General features: G+C 32.5%; 1 protein-coding gene across 1 annotated transcript; it reads left to right on the top strand.

The window, feature by feature from the left end:
• Positions 1 to 2,567: 2,567 nt before the first annotated feature.
• LOC127700424 (uncharacterized) lies at positions 2,568 to 15,697 on the top strand. The gene is made up of 7 exons (XM_052203881.1): positions 2,568 to 2,776; positions 4,461 to 4,660; positions 5,636 to 5,779; positions 7,049 to 7,099; positions 9,008 to 9,164; positions 12,890 to 13,003; positions 13,840 to 15,697. The coding sequence occupies exons 2-7, from the start codon at positions 4,488 to 4,490 to the stop codon at positions 13,867 to 13,869; spliced, it is 669 nt and encodes a 222-aa protein (XP_052059841.1). The 5' UTR covers positions 2,568 to 2,776; positions 4,461 to 4,487; the 3' UTR covers positions 13,870 to 15,697.
• The last annotated feature ends 424 nt before the right edge of the window (positions 15,698 to 16,121 follow it).

Genomic DNA, 16,121 nt, shown 5'->3' with positions numbered 1-16,121 from the left:
ACTGATGACAAAAACGTTTTCATAAATGATTGACGTATGGCAAGAACAAGGAGTTGATGTAATATCTAGAAAAACAGCATGCCTACTGATGAAGAAGGAGAGGAACGTGAAAAAAAGAGCCAAAGGAATTTACCGTGTCAGTAAAGATTTGTCTTCTTGCGGTTGCCTTGTGAAGAAACATGACTTTTTTTGGCTTAAAATTTAATTTATTGATATATTTTGTAAGTGCTTAACTGAATATTGTTTTCCTAATTTCAGTGGCATGTATTTTATGTATATTCAGCAGGGAGAGAAAATTACATGTACCAATAATAACATTACATAATTATATGTTTTTTTTTAAATCCGTAATGTTGATTGGCTCTCAACAATCGCGAGGCACTCAAATAACATATTTTATTTCCGTATGAAATACAACAGCTATGACCATGATGACTGCACGTGCTATCCGTTACAATTTTAAAATAATGCATTGAAAGACAAACAAGAAGCTTGAAACAACTCTAAATTACATGGTTGTAGCATAAACATGAACCTATAATAATTGAATGCTTCTTTTTATAATTTTATAGGGTTGGAAAAGCGTTGATCCTTTGCACATTTTTAATATTAAGCACTTGCGCTTCAAACAAAATATGCTTCGTTCGACCCTCTTACAGCCCAATAAAATTATAACAAGAAGCGTCCCATTCTTAAATACATTGATTAAGCAGGGATTTCAATGTGGGAAGACAGATTGTGGGACACGAAATTTATATTTCACTGCAATTGAAAAAGAAGATACACAATAAAATTGAGAATGGAAATGGGGAATGTGTCAAAGAGAAAACAACCCGACCAAAGAGCAGAAAACAGCCGAAGGCCACCAATGGGTCTTCAACACAGCGAGAAGCTGGCCCCTAAACAAAAATGTGTACTAGTTAAGTGAAAATGGACGTCACACTAAACTCCAAAACATATAAATGAACTAAAATTAAAAAACATACAAGACTAACAAAGGCAAGAGGCTCCTGACTTGGGACAGGCGCAAAAATGCGGCGGGGTTAAACATGTTTTGTATGTTTGAAAGGTGCAGTTACATTATAACTAGCAATATGCGGTAGGATAAACAAGTAAGTAACCATAGAATAAATAAAGACTTTAATTTGTTGATATTATCTGGACCTTTAATCCTGAATTCACTGATGAAAGTAGAATTTTTGACATTACGATTGTAAAGTACGTGTATGTATTTTGTGACAAAAAGTCATGAATTGATACATCTTATCTTTTATAGACAATAAAATATTGTTGGTCTACAAATATCGAGTAACATCTATGGCATGTTTTGATATAATTCCTTCAAAATCTTTGTACAGAAAGAAGTTGCTAAACTTTAAGACTGCCTGCCATGTGGAATGGAAAATTCGGGTATAATTATATATCAGATGTCATTATTATATTCGTCCTTTTGTCATACTAGTATACTGAACATAAACAGCTGGTAAAAAATATTTACTGGTTCAAGAGCTACAATTTTTCTTCATAATCATAACTTTTCGTCTTTGACAAATATGGTTGTGCCCCATCTCCATGAACATACATATCCACTTGAAAGTATGTCCCACTGTTACTGCATTGACCTCAATATAAAAATTGGCATCCAATTAAAGTCTAATTGTCATTTCGCCGTTTCAGAATCTAAAGGGCTATGGGTAATTTTCATTGTTGGTACATGTACCTCAAAATGAAAACAACGTCACGGCATTAGTTGCATTTCAATTGTTTGTGATGTTAGATACTGTCGGCGTTTTAATGTACGATTTTGAAAATATTACCTAAAATGCATTAGATTCTGAAACGGCGAATTACCTATTTCATTCTGTTATTACAAACTTTAAACACAAGTTGTTTCTCTTCGCCTATTAATAGTAGATTGGTTTTAAACGGGACATAATGCGCTGCTTCCCATGATTCAAAGCATGCTAAGTTCAAAATTGGTATATAGGCACTCTAAACCAATTATTTAAATGAAAAATAACTGTTGATATCAAAAGATTTTAACTAAGCAAACGATTAAAAGTAATTAACAGATTTGAAAAAAAATATATATTATATAGAACATAACGCACAGATAAATTTACTCATTCCACTAGCTATTCATTGTGATTATTGCAAATGTTTGTGTGTCAGGAACCTCAGACAGTCTAACCTATGTTAGTCTTGTGTGTGTTTTTTCAAATTAGGTTCTTTTGTATGTTTCGGAATTTAGTGTGGCTTCCATTTCGCTGACTGACGAGTATATATTATTGTTAAGGGGCCCGCTGAAGCCCGCCTCCAGGTGCGGGATTTTATCGCTGCCAAGACCCATTGGTGACCTTGAGCTGTTTCTGCTCTTTGGTCGGGTTGTTATCTCTTTGACACATTCCCCGTTTCCATTCTCTATTTGTTCCTTCCTAAGGGAAACAATTCATCCAAATCGATCTCTTATTGTAGGATCAATAACGGAATTGACCAATAGACTATGATTACCCGTATTATAATATTAAAGATTATTTGTTCTCTCCCTTTAATTTTTCATTCACCAACTTATTTACATATAGTTCATTGTATTTTATTTTTAAATGCCTTTATTGAAATACACAGTGGCAAAATTTGCAATATGTATTTGATCAAATATATATATGTGTGTTAATAACGACTTTTAAGGTTATAAACTATGTACATATGACACTTAAAACAGGGACAATAGTAATATCAGTATAAGGCTGCAGAACTAGTACATAACGAATTGCTTGTAAGTATGATTTTAAATTAATATATGGTCATCTTGAACATGAAATCCAGGTCGTCACACTTATACATTCACGTTATAAATATAGCAGTACCATAAACAATCTGTTTATATACTACAGTAACTATTGATATTGTACGTATACCCTTAGTATTTGTGTACGTTCATAATATTGAAATTTAAATTATTTTTGTCATTTCAAAATTACGTGTGTTTGCTTTTAATTGTCTTCTCAATATTAAATACAAAACATGACAGATGATATATATATCACTCAAATCGATACTAGAAAAACTTGTTTACCTGAGGTATTTTGAATGACAGGCAATTCTCTAAGTCGGAGTAGACATTATATGTAGATAAAATAAACGTTTTCCAGGTGCTATAAATACTCTATCTGTCTATCATTATTATGTTTTGTTGTTTAATGGCAGATTTTAAGGTTCATTATCACTACAGTGTATTTAATAAAAATATCTGTAAATATGAAAATAAGAAAATGTGGTGTGTTTGCCAATAAGGCAACTATCCACCAAAGACCGAAATGGCACAGAAATTAACAACTCAAATATGTCACTGTGTCGTGTTGTGTTTCAGGAAAAAGTAAAATTTCTTTTCGGATTTTGATATTCATTTCATTTTATCACAGCAAAATATGGTTTATTAAACTAACATGTGATTAATTTGATTACTTGGTACCGTCTAAGTACTAACCAATTGCTTAAATGTCCTTCTATTGTCCCTGGCTACATGTACAATACAAATGTTAATTTATGGGGCATCACACAATGTTATCCAACAAGTTTTATGATTGCCATCAAAATGAAGGAAAGTATATACATTTGTGAAACTCGAAATCATTTCAATTTAGTAAATATACATGTAGATGCTATCATCCTTTAAAACTTAAAATGAAAGTTACATTTTTTGTTCTCTATTTTCGTCTTGGATAATAATTTACATTGTTTTACCTGATATCTAATTGATTAAATATTCACTTTATAGAATGTTCTACTACTTCACAAATTTCTAAATAAAACAGCACTTAAAATGGATGGACTGTAAATAGCAAAGTACCAAACAACTATCGAAGGTACAAATGTATAGTTACACTAAGGAGATACCATTAACTATTTTCTATCTGAATGAATTATAAAAAGAGGCGGAAAATGCTAAGGGGACATTCAAAGTTCTTCTCATGTAACATCTGTGTTGTATACTGAACAATAGAAGTACAATAGATATCTGCACAACAGGTTAACATTTACAGCATTAAAGGACCTGCAACTAATTACAAGGCAGGGGGTAGAACTATTTATAGTATTCTGGTAAACCTAGCAAACCATTGGTAGTCTGGTTCTTGCTGGTATGAGGGCGGTTATACGAAAGTTTCATTGAATTTAATGACTCATTAAGCTAATGACACTTTCGTACAACCGGCTGCAGTTCTGTATTCTTAATTTTTTAAGCCATTTTTCTATATGCTTTATAAATTTTGCCTGTTATTCTCTTCTTTTTATATTTTAGCACCCCACTATTCACTATTCTTTAGTTTTATGGCTTATTATTTCTTTTCTTTATATTATTTACCCTTTATTTATTATTTTGGCCCATTATTCTCTTTTTTGTAAACCCCATTCAGACCCTCTTGTATACCATCTACATTTTACACATGTTCTTTTGTTAGATTTAGGTACAAGATTTTGGATCAGTCATGGCAGTCGTTACTCAACAGCCATTATCTACCACTGTGGAAAAAGTACAATACAATTCTGGTCCAATTAAAATACGGAATTTGATGGATACACAGGAAGACTGCAGCTTTTATGGACGTTTGTCAACAGAAGCTTTCAGAGATAAAGTCGTTCATGCAACAAAGGAATCGAGGTATCAATTCTTAATTTATTATGCATGTAAACTTTTGAACCAGGCCCTCTGATATCTTATATTCAATTTTCTTTTATAGCGGGTATTAAGTTCAATCCTTTTTGGAAGTTTGCAGTTCATAAATATAGCTTTTATATTATATATTTAAATAGAACATAGAACAAATAGGGCTCTGTTAAAGGAGATACTATCTGGGGAAATTGGGAATGATTTTAAGGAAAAAAGTTAGCAAAAGGGTGAATAATTTTTTTTTTAATAAGAGTGGGAATGGGGATATATTTTTGTAAGTTTAGTAAAAAAACACATTTTAATCAGTACATTACACATAAAAAGTGCTAACAGTTTGCATAGATGCACTATGTTTTAAGTTGCATTTTTCTACATACAATGTATGTATATATAGTCATGGTGCATGTGCGTTGTCTGGCTTTTGTTTGATAAGATGCAGCTATGAATTGATGTAAACTCACTAAACTTCAAGAGGAATAAGGGATCAAACCAATCCGAACATCAAAAGTTATCAAAAAAATTGTTAAGGAGAGAAGATATTATTTTACAATATTAAAGATTGTAAAAATTAAGAAAACTTCTGGGTGAATACTTGATTTTTTATCAACATGTTCACAATTACACCATGTGCATTTGGAGAAAGCATGTAAAACACCTTAATAAACATAAATGCAAGATTAACCGAACAGCAGCACAAACAGCTTCGTTTTTGTCAAATATTTTGTATTTTCACGGAAAATGCAACGAATTTACAAATTGAAATCCAATTATAATTAATTTCAGTAAAACGAACTATGATAATCCGTATTTACACAAGCTGATTAATGCGAAATCTAGACGTTTAAAAAATCTGACATGTAAAGTTCATTTATAAACTACTTGAAATTTAAAAATCAGGCATTTAGCAAAATATTAAAATCGCATTCCAAGTCTTGCTAAATTCCTACTTTCAACACAATATTTCAGTATTCCAAAGGTGATAGAATACACTACAATGACCAGTAGGGGTCGACCTCAGGAATTGTATGATCGAATATTTGTTGCTGAATATGATGGAGTACGCGCTGGCTTATGCAGTATAGGTTATCACGGAGACAAAGAAAAATTCCCGTAAGTTCATGTTATTACAACGGATTTTATTATCAGACTCGTACATTCCATTAGCAATACGACGGATGTCAAAAGTAAAGCATGCACTTCCACCTTTCAGGAACACATGGGTTCACCCTTCCCCCCTAATCCCGTTTTTTTTATGGGGGGGGGGGGGGGGGGAGGGGGGTAGATTTGTTGCTCTTCTGTGTAAAGATTTATAGTATTTCAACTTTCTGTTCTTCTTTTTTATTGTTTTGACCTTGTCTGTCGTCGACATATTATTTTGATAGTCCCTTAATTTTTGTACTGTATCTGCTTCCTTTTTTCATTCAGCTAGTTTTTGATATCTTTATTCAAAAGGACAAAATCAACTATGGCTAAAAGATATCTACATGCACGGAATTCTTGAAATTAAATTGACGAAACTATATTACAATCAACTACATGTTTAAAAATGGTGGATGGGATGAATGGCATGGAATTTGACTTGTTAAAGTGTGGGGAAAAAACCAGATGGAATTTTGTTATTAGCACAAACTTTAACAGGTCATGGGTCATGGTGTTAAATATAAGAAAAAATGCCTCAAAGGTTTGTGGCACAGTTCCTCTTTTTCTATTTGTGTTTAAGATTTTTTATTTAATCTTCTTTTAACATTTAAACTGATTTTATGTCCTTGCTCTTATCCATACGAACCGCTTCAGTGATTACGTGGTAGCGTGTTCGCCTCAACTGATGGAAGTAGTTTGTTTGTACATTTATACAAACAAAGCAAGCAAGCCAACCAAACCATTTAACTGCAAGCATTAGGATAACAGCTTTAAAAGACTTTTCAAATTGGTATTTATTAAACAAAAATAATAAACAATAAAAACGTTTACAAATACCAGAAGTAAAGCCTGTTTTTTTTCCGTTCACATAGGAATTAATTCATTTTATTTTATGATGTCCTTCGATGCAAAATTGCCTGGCATCCTGGTCCAATCTCTAAGTCGCGTCGGTACACGTTTACTGCGCATTTTGAACAGCGAGTCAAGAAACCCGGCTAGAGATACGACTGTAACAATACTATATCCCGTACCCCTTTCCAACAAATTTATTACATATTTCTCACTGACCGATGGCAATGTATTTACATATATCCATGACTACCGTTACGAGGGCCTCAGTGAAAATTAGACTAGTTCAAATTGAGTTATCCTCTTTAAATAAAAAAATAAAAATATTATCATTATTAATATTATTAGTATTATTACACGTTCTTTTACTACCATCATTATATTTTACAGTGAAAGGGCAAATGATGTAGTTCCAAATTTTGATTGCTGTGATTTGTGTGGGTAAGTACAAGACCAAGTACAAATATGAGGGTCTGGATTGGGTTTCCAGAATAGAGAATAATGGACAAAATAAAAGGCAAAAAATTTATAGAATAGTAAATAATTAGGCCAAAAAAGATAAAGAATAGAGAATAATGGGTTGCTAAAACATAAAGAATAAATAATAACAGGCAAAATTTATAAAGAATAGAGAAGAATGGCTTAAGAAATTAGAGAATAAAGAATTGAAGGATCCCCAATCTAGACCCTCGAATAGGGAAAGCGGTGTGGGAATATATATCAATGAGACGCTGACGAATGACAGTTATAAGCGTAACTATTGAAGTTACAAACATATTTGTATAATAATTTTCAGAAACATTATTTACATACATGACTGTATATATGTATATACATGTATAGTTTAGGGGGGAAAAGTTTCGCACCATCTTAAAACAATGAGTAGTAAATGTTGTTACAGTTCCAATGAAATAATTTGGTATTATAAAGTAAAATATCAATATGATTTTAAAATAGTGAAACAACTTCTCAACTTAAACGATACTCTTTGACCCATACATCTATAAATCTTAGTTAGGATTTTTTTAAGTAAGGAGTTGGGAAAGGCAATGTACTTTTCTATATAAGTTGTGATATATTCATTGTGTGTCTGACCCTATTCAGTATACATTACTAGCAAAAGAAATAACTATGCTTATTAATAAATAATTAAAAACGAATAAAACAATAGAAAAAAGATATCAAAACTAAAAAGTGTGATGTAACTTAACATGCTGATCCCGGAAAACATAAAACCATACATCGGAGAAGTTGTAAACCATAATTATGATATTCTTTTATTATCTTATCGTTTGGTCAAGTCCATCAAGAACATCTATAAGTATGCCCATGTATATATATTAAAACAACAGATGCGCACATATCTAGTAATACAACACATGTGCACATGTATATAGTAAAACACACGTGCACATGAATATAGTAAAACGACACAAAATTCCTTGAATATCTTCATACATCGGGGGAAAAAAGAATATAGGTTGTTTACATATGCAGTAAAGACAACGCCTGCGGCCTAATTATTGAATCTACATTTCTGGGAAATCAAAGCAAAGGTTAGGTGTACCAGAGACTAACACTAACAACATTGTGTTCATGGGTTTCATAGTGTGGTTTATACTCTAAACTGATTTTACAGTTTGGTCATATCTTGTGCTGTCAGACCAGTGTCCTAGGTAAGAACTCTCACTAACATGATTAACCCCGCCACATTTTACGTGAGTCTGACACAAGTCAGGAGCCTGTTTTTCGTTGACTGTCATTAGTAAATGTCCGTCATAAAATCAGGCTAATGTTTTTTCGTTTGAATTGTTTCACAATTTTTTCATGTAACGGCCCTTTGTAGCTGACTATATGGTGTGGGTTTTAATCATTGACGAAGGTGACCTGTAGTTGCTTAAAGCCATTTTATTTGGAATCTTGGGGAAAGTGTTGTTTCATTGACAATTTTACTACATAGCATTACTTTATATTGAAACTGAGAAATTCATAATGTTTTTATTGAATGGGAAAAGTTAGTTCACTGAAAGTCAGTCAAAAGTAATTCAAGCAGAAAAAAAAACTTTCTCTATTTTTAAGTCACCAAATTATAGCAATGTACCAACAATCATATACATACCTACAGCGAAAACAAAAAAAAAAATCAGGGAAAAAGTTTGATTGCTAAAGGACGAAATGACCCACATTTGTTTCTGTATTACCTTTGTATTGACGTTATTTGGCGTATATACATGTACGTTCTAAAAGGAAATGTGTACAACGTTCTCTTCGTCGTAAACATACGATTGCTTACAATTTTCTCAAATGAGTAATATTGTCTTTTTCATTGTGTATATGTACATTGTTTAGGTTGTTATGCTTAGATATGGCAACAGCAGAGAAAAATGTTCCTGTCGGTAATTGCTATATTGAGGCAATATGTGTTGAAGACAAATTTAGAGGGAAAGGAATTGGGAAAGTTCTTATGGACGTTGTTGAAACAGATGCAAAAAATCATAATTGTAAAGTAAGTATGAAAGTGACTTTAACAGATTCATTCTGGTTTTTATAATTTCTATATCTATTAAATAATAGGCAAACACGAAATAAATAGTAAAAACTAAAATTTAAGGGCAAACATTCATATTAAGAGTCGTCTGACGATTTTGACAATATTGACTTTTGATTAATCAATATCTCTCTATATATATTCATAGTTTTCATGAATATAAGCAGAAATGAAAAAAATGATACAAATTGTCATGTAAGAGCAATTATTCTTTATTTGTTTTCACTATTTTCACATTTCCAAACTGGTTGCTAAAAAACTGTTCTGCTCACTCGTGAAATAACTGTTCCCGGAAAATGATTGGTCGAAATTTTTTTTTTTTTTTTTGGTTTCTTCTGAATTTCCTATTGTGACGTCATGAAAAAAGGCGACCATGTCTGATGACATCACATATAAATAACACAACTTTCTGCAAATCTTTGGAAGAATAAAAATCATTAGAAAAAAAGATTCTACCACCATAACTCGTGTATTACGATATTTATCCAAACTCATCAGTTAAATTTTCATTATTTAAAAACCTCAGCAAGCCTCGCGCTTTAAATGTTAAAATTTAATCGTCTCGAGTGGAGAAATATCGTAACACACTTGTTGTAGTGGTGGAATCTATACTCCATCAAGGAGTCGTCTGACGATTTCGGTTTATTTTTTGACTTATTTTTAGGTCTTATTTTGCTGATCATTTGTTCTTCTTTTTTTTACCTAGTATGTATTGTAACGTGTTTGGCTTATAATATATGAACTATCTGTTCGTATCCGTTTTCACAGGATAAGAGATACTTCAATATCAATCTTTTAGATGTTAACCCTAAACCCAACTACAACTTAGAAGTTTTACTATAAACTACGAGACCAACTTATAAACTTTGAATTTTAACTACAAAGAAGCAACAAAATAACATACAATTTACTTTGTATTCAAAAGTCTAAACTACAACTTCAATTTATCTTTTAGTTAATCCTTTAACTGACTCCGAAGTCCCAACTTATTTGTTGAACAATTATAACCTTTTAGAAACTAGAACCGAGACCCAAGCTTCAAAATCATAAGTTCCTGAGACACCTAGTCTCTGGGAAACCTAGTTCCTGAGACACCTAGTTCCTGAGACACCTAGTCTTCAAGACACCAGGTCTCTGAAACACCGAAGTCATCAGAAAATCACAAGCTACTTGTTCGATTGTGCCATGATAATGTTTTGTATTCTTGTCCTTCATTTTAGCTTATGTGCTTTGTCTATATGCCTTTTTGTGTTTCTTTGTTACATATTTGTTTGTTTTTATAGTGATAAAGATTATAACACAATGTTGACTGTTGTACCCCTATTTTGACATTTTTACCTATTATTTCTGTTTGTTTTGTTTACACATCGTTGTCAATTCAATATAATGGAATTTTATACGACTGTCATACAAGTGAGAGGTTTAGCTAGCTATAAAATCAGGTTTAATCCACCATTTTCTACATAAGAAAATGCCTGTACCAAGTCAGGAATATGACAGTTGTTATCCATTCGTTTGATGTGTTTGAGCTTTTGATTTTGCCATTTGTTAGGGACTTTCCGTTTTGAATTTTCCTCGGAGTTCGGTATTTTTGTGATTTTACTTTTTTCGAAGGACTGCGACCATTCCCGTGGAAAATTACAGTTTCGGAACAATCCGGTAACTTGCAACTATCTTTAAAGACTTCTAAACTGCTTGCTTCAAACCACAAGCTTTCAATTTGAACTTCCTGGTTTACTAACTTCCCAATTCTTACTACTTTGTTTGTTGGTATTTACTTTACGATGCTTAACCATCAACAGCCAAATTACAAATAAACGAACTCGCACAATGTGTCAGTGTTCTTATATACCTATAGCGCGGACCTCGAAGAGAGCTCCTTAGCAACAACGAGTCTCATAGCAACCAATGATAAAGGGATGATTTTCAACGAAGTTTTCGTTAATAGATATAAGAAGATGTGGTATGAGTGCCAATGAGACAACTCTCCATCCAAGTCACAATTTATAAAAGTAAACCATTATAGGTCAAAGAACGGTCTTCAACACGGAGCCTTGGCTCACACCGCACAGCAAGTTATAAAGGGCCCCAAAAATTACTAGTGTAAAACCATTCAAACGGGAAAACCAACGGTCTAATCTATATAAAAAACGAGAACCGAGAAACACTTATGAACCACATCAACAAACGACAACTACTGAACCTCAGATTCCTGACATAGGACAGGTGCAAACAATTGCAGCAAGTTTAAACGTTTTAATGGTACTAAACCTTCACCCTTATCTGAAACAATAGTGTAACATCACAACATAGAAAGACACACTATATGTATTGTTCAAACGGGTATTTTATGATGGATTACAATTAAACATTGAATTACAAATATTGTCTTATGCTTAAACTGCATTTTTGTCACAGTATTATATAATATAATAGGCAAAAGCGTAAAAAGAAAATGGAAAAGATTTTCATTTGGGGGAAATCACTCCTATAAAAGTATAAGGATTATTCTAACAGTTTTGATGTAAATAAACAATTTGTAGATAAACATTAATTTTAAACGTGTTTGCCTAATCAGATTTTTTTCTATCTAAAGCATTTTTTTAAGATAACAGAGAAATTTTCACACTTTACCATTATGTTCTATTTTTAGCCATGTTGACCATGTTGGTTGGCCGGTGGGATCATCAGACACATGATTTAAACGAGATACATATGTACCGCAATACTGATTGTGGCCAATTTGGTTTCAATTGGCTCAGTACTTTCAGAAAAGAATATTTTTTGTAAAAGTTAACGAACGACGGAAGATGACGACGAACGACGTACACCAAGTGAAGATAATAGCTCGCTTGGCCTGTTGAAATCAGGGGAGCAAAAAATCTAGTTCTAGACATAAAACTATGATGATTGGTTCTATGCTAGCATTTAATACATTATAGCCTGTTTATTTTTTTGACTGAGCAGTATTCAAAATAAAAATAACTAGAAAAAAGTTCAGTTTAATTAAGTACCAGTAACAAAAGAAACAGACGACATCTGGACAAACTGTTATAACAAAAAATACAAATACCTTTCTAATTAACACGATTTGATATTCCTCGGTCAAGCTACATGGCACATCGATCCAACTCGAGACATGTTTATTCTGAATTTTGACAAAGAACTTCAGGCATTCATAATCTGGTCATCGGTTTCGAATAAAACAATGATATTGTTAGAAGCACAAACGTACACACATAATGCAGTTGAGTGCTATTGTGAATTTAAATACATATGAGAGACTGACGAGGGCCTTGGTGTGATGGTGTAACGTAAAGGAACGACCGTTTTTAACGTCACGGGGGAAAAGGGGGGGATTGTTTTTTTCCTAAAAAAATATTCTGATCCCAAATTTGATGAAAACAAATATTGTGGTCAAGCCGATGACAAAAAAAAATATTCTGAATCCAGATTTTCCCCATGCCTCATAGTGTTAAATTTTGAGAAAAAAAAATTGATTGATAGCGTCAAAAAACTGAAAAAAAAGAATGTTCTCGCTTTGCGCGAAAAAAAATTTCTGACTCGGACAAAAAATCATAACCCCCTTTTTGAGTTCAAAGGTTGCTCTCAAAATTAAGAGAAATTCGATTCTATCGCGTTGTCCGATGCTAATACTTTTATTTTTTTTTTATCTATTTCAGGCTATGTATCTATGGGTTGTATCAACAAATCGAGCACTGAATTTATACTCACGTCAAGGATATGTTGTTACAGAAAATAAAACTTGTTGTTTGAAATGCATGTTAGGTGTAAAGGTATGTACATATACTATATGATAAAAGTTATCAAAATTTGTATTAAAAAAAAGGTAGAAGACTAGTAAAGAAATATTTGATCACGATACTATGTCGGATATGGATATAAACATACTGACTATCAAACAGAAAATGGTCCATCAAACATTCATAAAATAATTTTGACGTTCATATAAACTCGTTTTGAAGCTATGATATATTATTCTTTCGCTATCTAAATATGAATTTCATTTCCCAATAATGTTTATATCTTGGAAATTGGTTTTCAAAGGGTACGACACGACTAACTTGTAGTTTGAAACAAACTATTTTCCAGTTTTTACTTAGATGTATTTTTGTTTGTGTTCCACAAGCTGTAAAAATAATTCCTTATCTAAAAAAAAAAGGTTAGGTAAAATTATATCCATTAAGTTAAAAGTAAGGCACTGATCGCGACTGTTCCTCTTTTGTCAGTGGCAATTTTTAAAAATATAGTAATAAATAAGCTTTATTTAGAGTAGGCAGAGTATACAATTCATGTTACATGTTATATTAAAACAAATATACATATTTCTGTATCTGACTGCTGCATGATTGTATTTGTTTTTCTTTTTAAAATTGAAGTTCAGTTAAGTTTCATTTGATATGTTTGTGTTTTCTCCTCCGACTATTAGATTCGAACACGCGATCATTTTGCTGTACGTTGGTTCCGCCTACCACTGCACCACTGGGATCATTGAAAGAATTATCGAAATATTTAAAGTAGTAAAGTATACTACCTACTCAAGAAGTGAGACCCCGCCCCCTTTAAGATAATTAAAGGATGAAATTTATCTATTTACTTCATTTATTTTCAGAAAGCGTCACGAATGGATAAACCCCTGTGATATCAAGAAGCAAAACATATTTCTGTAAACATTTTTGTGACAAGTATGACGAATTTAGCCTGCCTGATCACTGAGTCTGGATTAGTAAATACCTTAGTAGATCTAAAACACATCGACAATTCTAACCTAATGATCTTCAATTTCTTAAGAACTAACACTCAGCAAGCAATATATATACACACTTTAACAAAATTTAGGCTGAGTAACCACAGCTTGAGAATAGAAACTGGGAGATATGAACGAAAACTAAATACAATCTCAGGAAAACTTGAGCTTCTGCCCAGATGTGGAATGCTCTATCAACACTGTTCACATAGCTTGAACTGCATTTTGTTTTAGAGTGCTCTCTGTAATAGTTATCCCATGAGGACGCAGTATGTCATTGTAAGATCATCCCGATGGCCGGCGGCCGGAGGATTATCTTACACTGACACACAAATTCCGAATGGGATAACTATTTTACATCCCAGCTGTTCTAGATTATATAAAAAACCATTTACGCTTCATAACATCTAGTTTAGAACGCCACACAATCATTATACTATACTTTATATATTACTATATAGTATATACCATTTATGAGCCCCGGACACAATGTTTAAATATGTTAAATTAACAGAGAGTTTATATCCAGTCGTCCTGATGTAGGGGTGTGAATCATGTGTCTATATTCTAAAGGTCTTGAGTTTTATTGTGGATTTGACATTTCCGCCAAAATGTCACAGAACAAAGGAAAGCACGCAGAACAAAGAAACTCGGGCTAGGCTGCTAGGGTGATCTGGTAGGGGTGGTCCGGCTCAGCTAACCCCTGGTAGAACAAAGGAGTTGGGATGTGAATATATATCTTTTTATCTGAATCATGACAAATAAAGATTTGGATTTCAATACAGTTTTTAGTCTGTATCTAAATAAAAAAAAGTTCAGTAAGACGGAGGGGGAAAAGGCACAAGTTAAGGTGAACAAATAGAGTTAGCCCTCTGTTTACTGGCTCTCTCCCTTCATGCATATAAGATTTTAATCATGTTTCTATATTTTGTATTTACTCATTTACTAATTACTAGTATTAATAATCAGTATGTATGTTAGATTGCATGTGTTGTTTGTGTGGATATTGCCTTACCTTAACTTTGTGATTCAGTGTATTGATTAATAATACTCTTGATGGGCCCTTTAATTAGGAATAAAGACATTTGATTGGATTTGATTTCATATACATGTACATGCAGTAGTGTCTTTTTGAAAATACTGACAATGAGGAATTATTTTATGTCGTACACAAATTTAATGATGGGATATGATTTTACAGCATCTATTGCCATTATACCAACCATCTGCTAATATCCATTATATATAATACATTCAAATAAATGCATTCAAATAATAATATGTTGTGGGGATGTATAAGTACCCGTCCACGTCCACTCTGTGTTTTTGTTAGATGTATTTCTATTTGTATACATCTGATGAGTTACAATATAGGAAGAAATAACGTTTAGCACCACCATGCCACTTTACTAATTGATTGATATTTTACAATGCGAGATCGCTTTATTTTTACTTGAAATTAGCAGCACGACGGTTCACACTAGTGGAGCAGGAACTGTTTTAACTTCAGAGCCCGAGTACATTCCCGATTCATTGCGGATTTCGTGTGCTTAATCTTTCTATTCGATAATATTGTTTACAAATTCCTTAATATCAGTTTGTGAGGGAGCCTAGAGTGTTAATATATCAACAAACTCATTCAAGATAATTTGTATTACTATGATAAATAAATGGTTTAATGGTTATTGTATGAATGTGTTCTTAATAAATGGACCTGTTTTTGCGTGTTCGTAATTTCTGCCTTTAGCTTTAATATTCATTACTGCATAGAATTCAATTATTTCTCAAACGGAAAAAAGAAAAAAGGAAATTTAATAAAAAAAAAAAAAAAAAAACACAGCCGTTGTTTCAGTTTTATTTAATGCTAAATGTGCATGCATGCAGACTTCAAATTGTGAATGCTTTAGAAACATGTTTCTTATATAAATTTGGCCAGAGCCTTCGAACGCTCGACACCATCCAGTTGTTTACATCCTTGTCATGTGGTGTTTGTTGGACAGTTGTCTCATAGGCGATCATACCACATCTTATTATATAACACACAGAACATCAAAACAAACAAGGCTTTAAATGTAACAGTCAAGATCTGGTAGGTTAAACTTTGCCACCAGAGGGGATTTCAACCTTAGTACAATTTTGTGTTACTG

This window comes from Mytilus californianus, unplaced genomic scaffold (genome assembly GCF_021869535.1).
Source record: "Mytilus californianus isolate M0D057914Y unplaced genomic scaffold, xbMytCali1.0.p SCAF_1, whole genome shotgun sequence".
Taxonomy (NCBI): domain Eukaryota; kingdom Metazoa; phylum Mollusca; class Bivalvia; order Mytilida; family Mytilidae; genus Mytilus; species Mytilus californianus.
The sequence above is the reverse complement of the archived record's forward strand: the minus strand, read 5'-3'. Positions and strand labels throughout refer to the sequence as shown.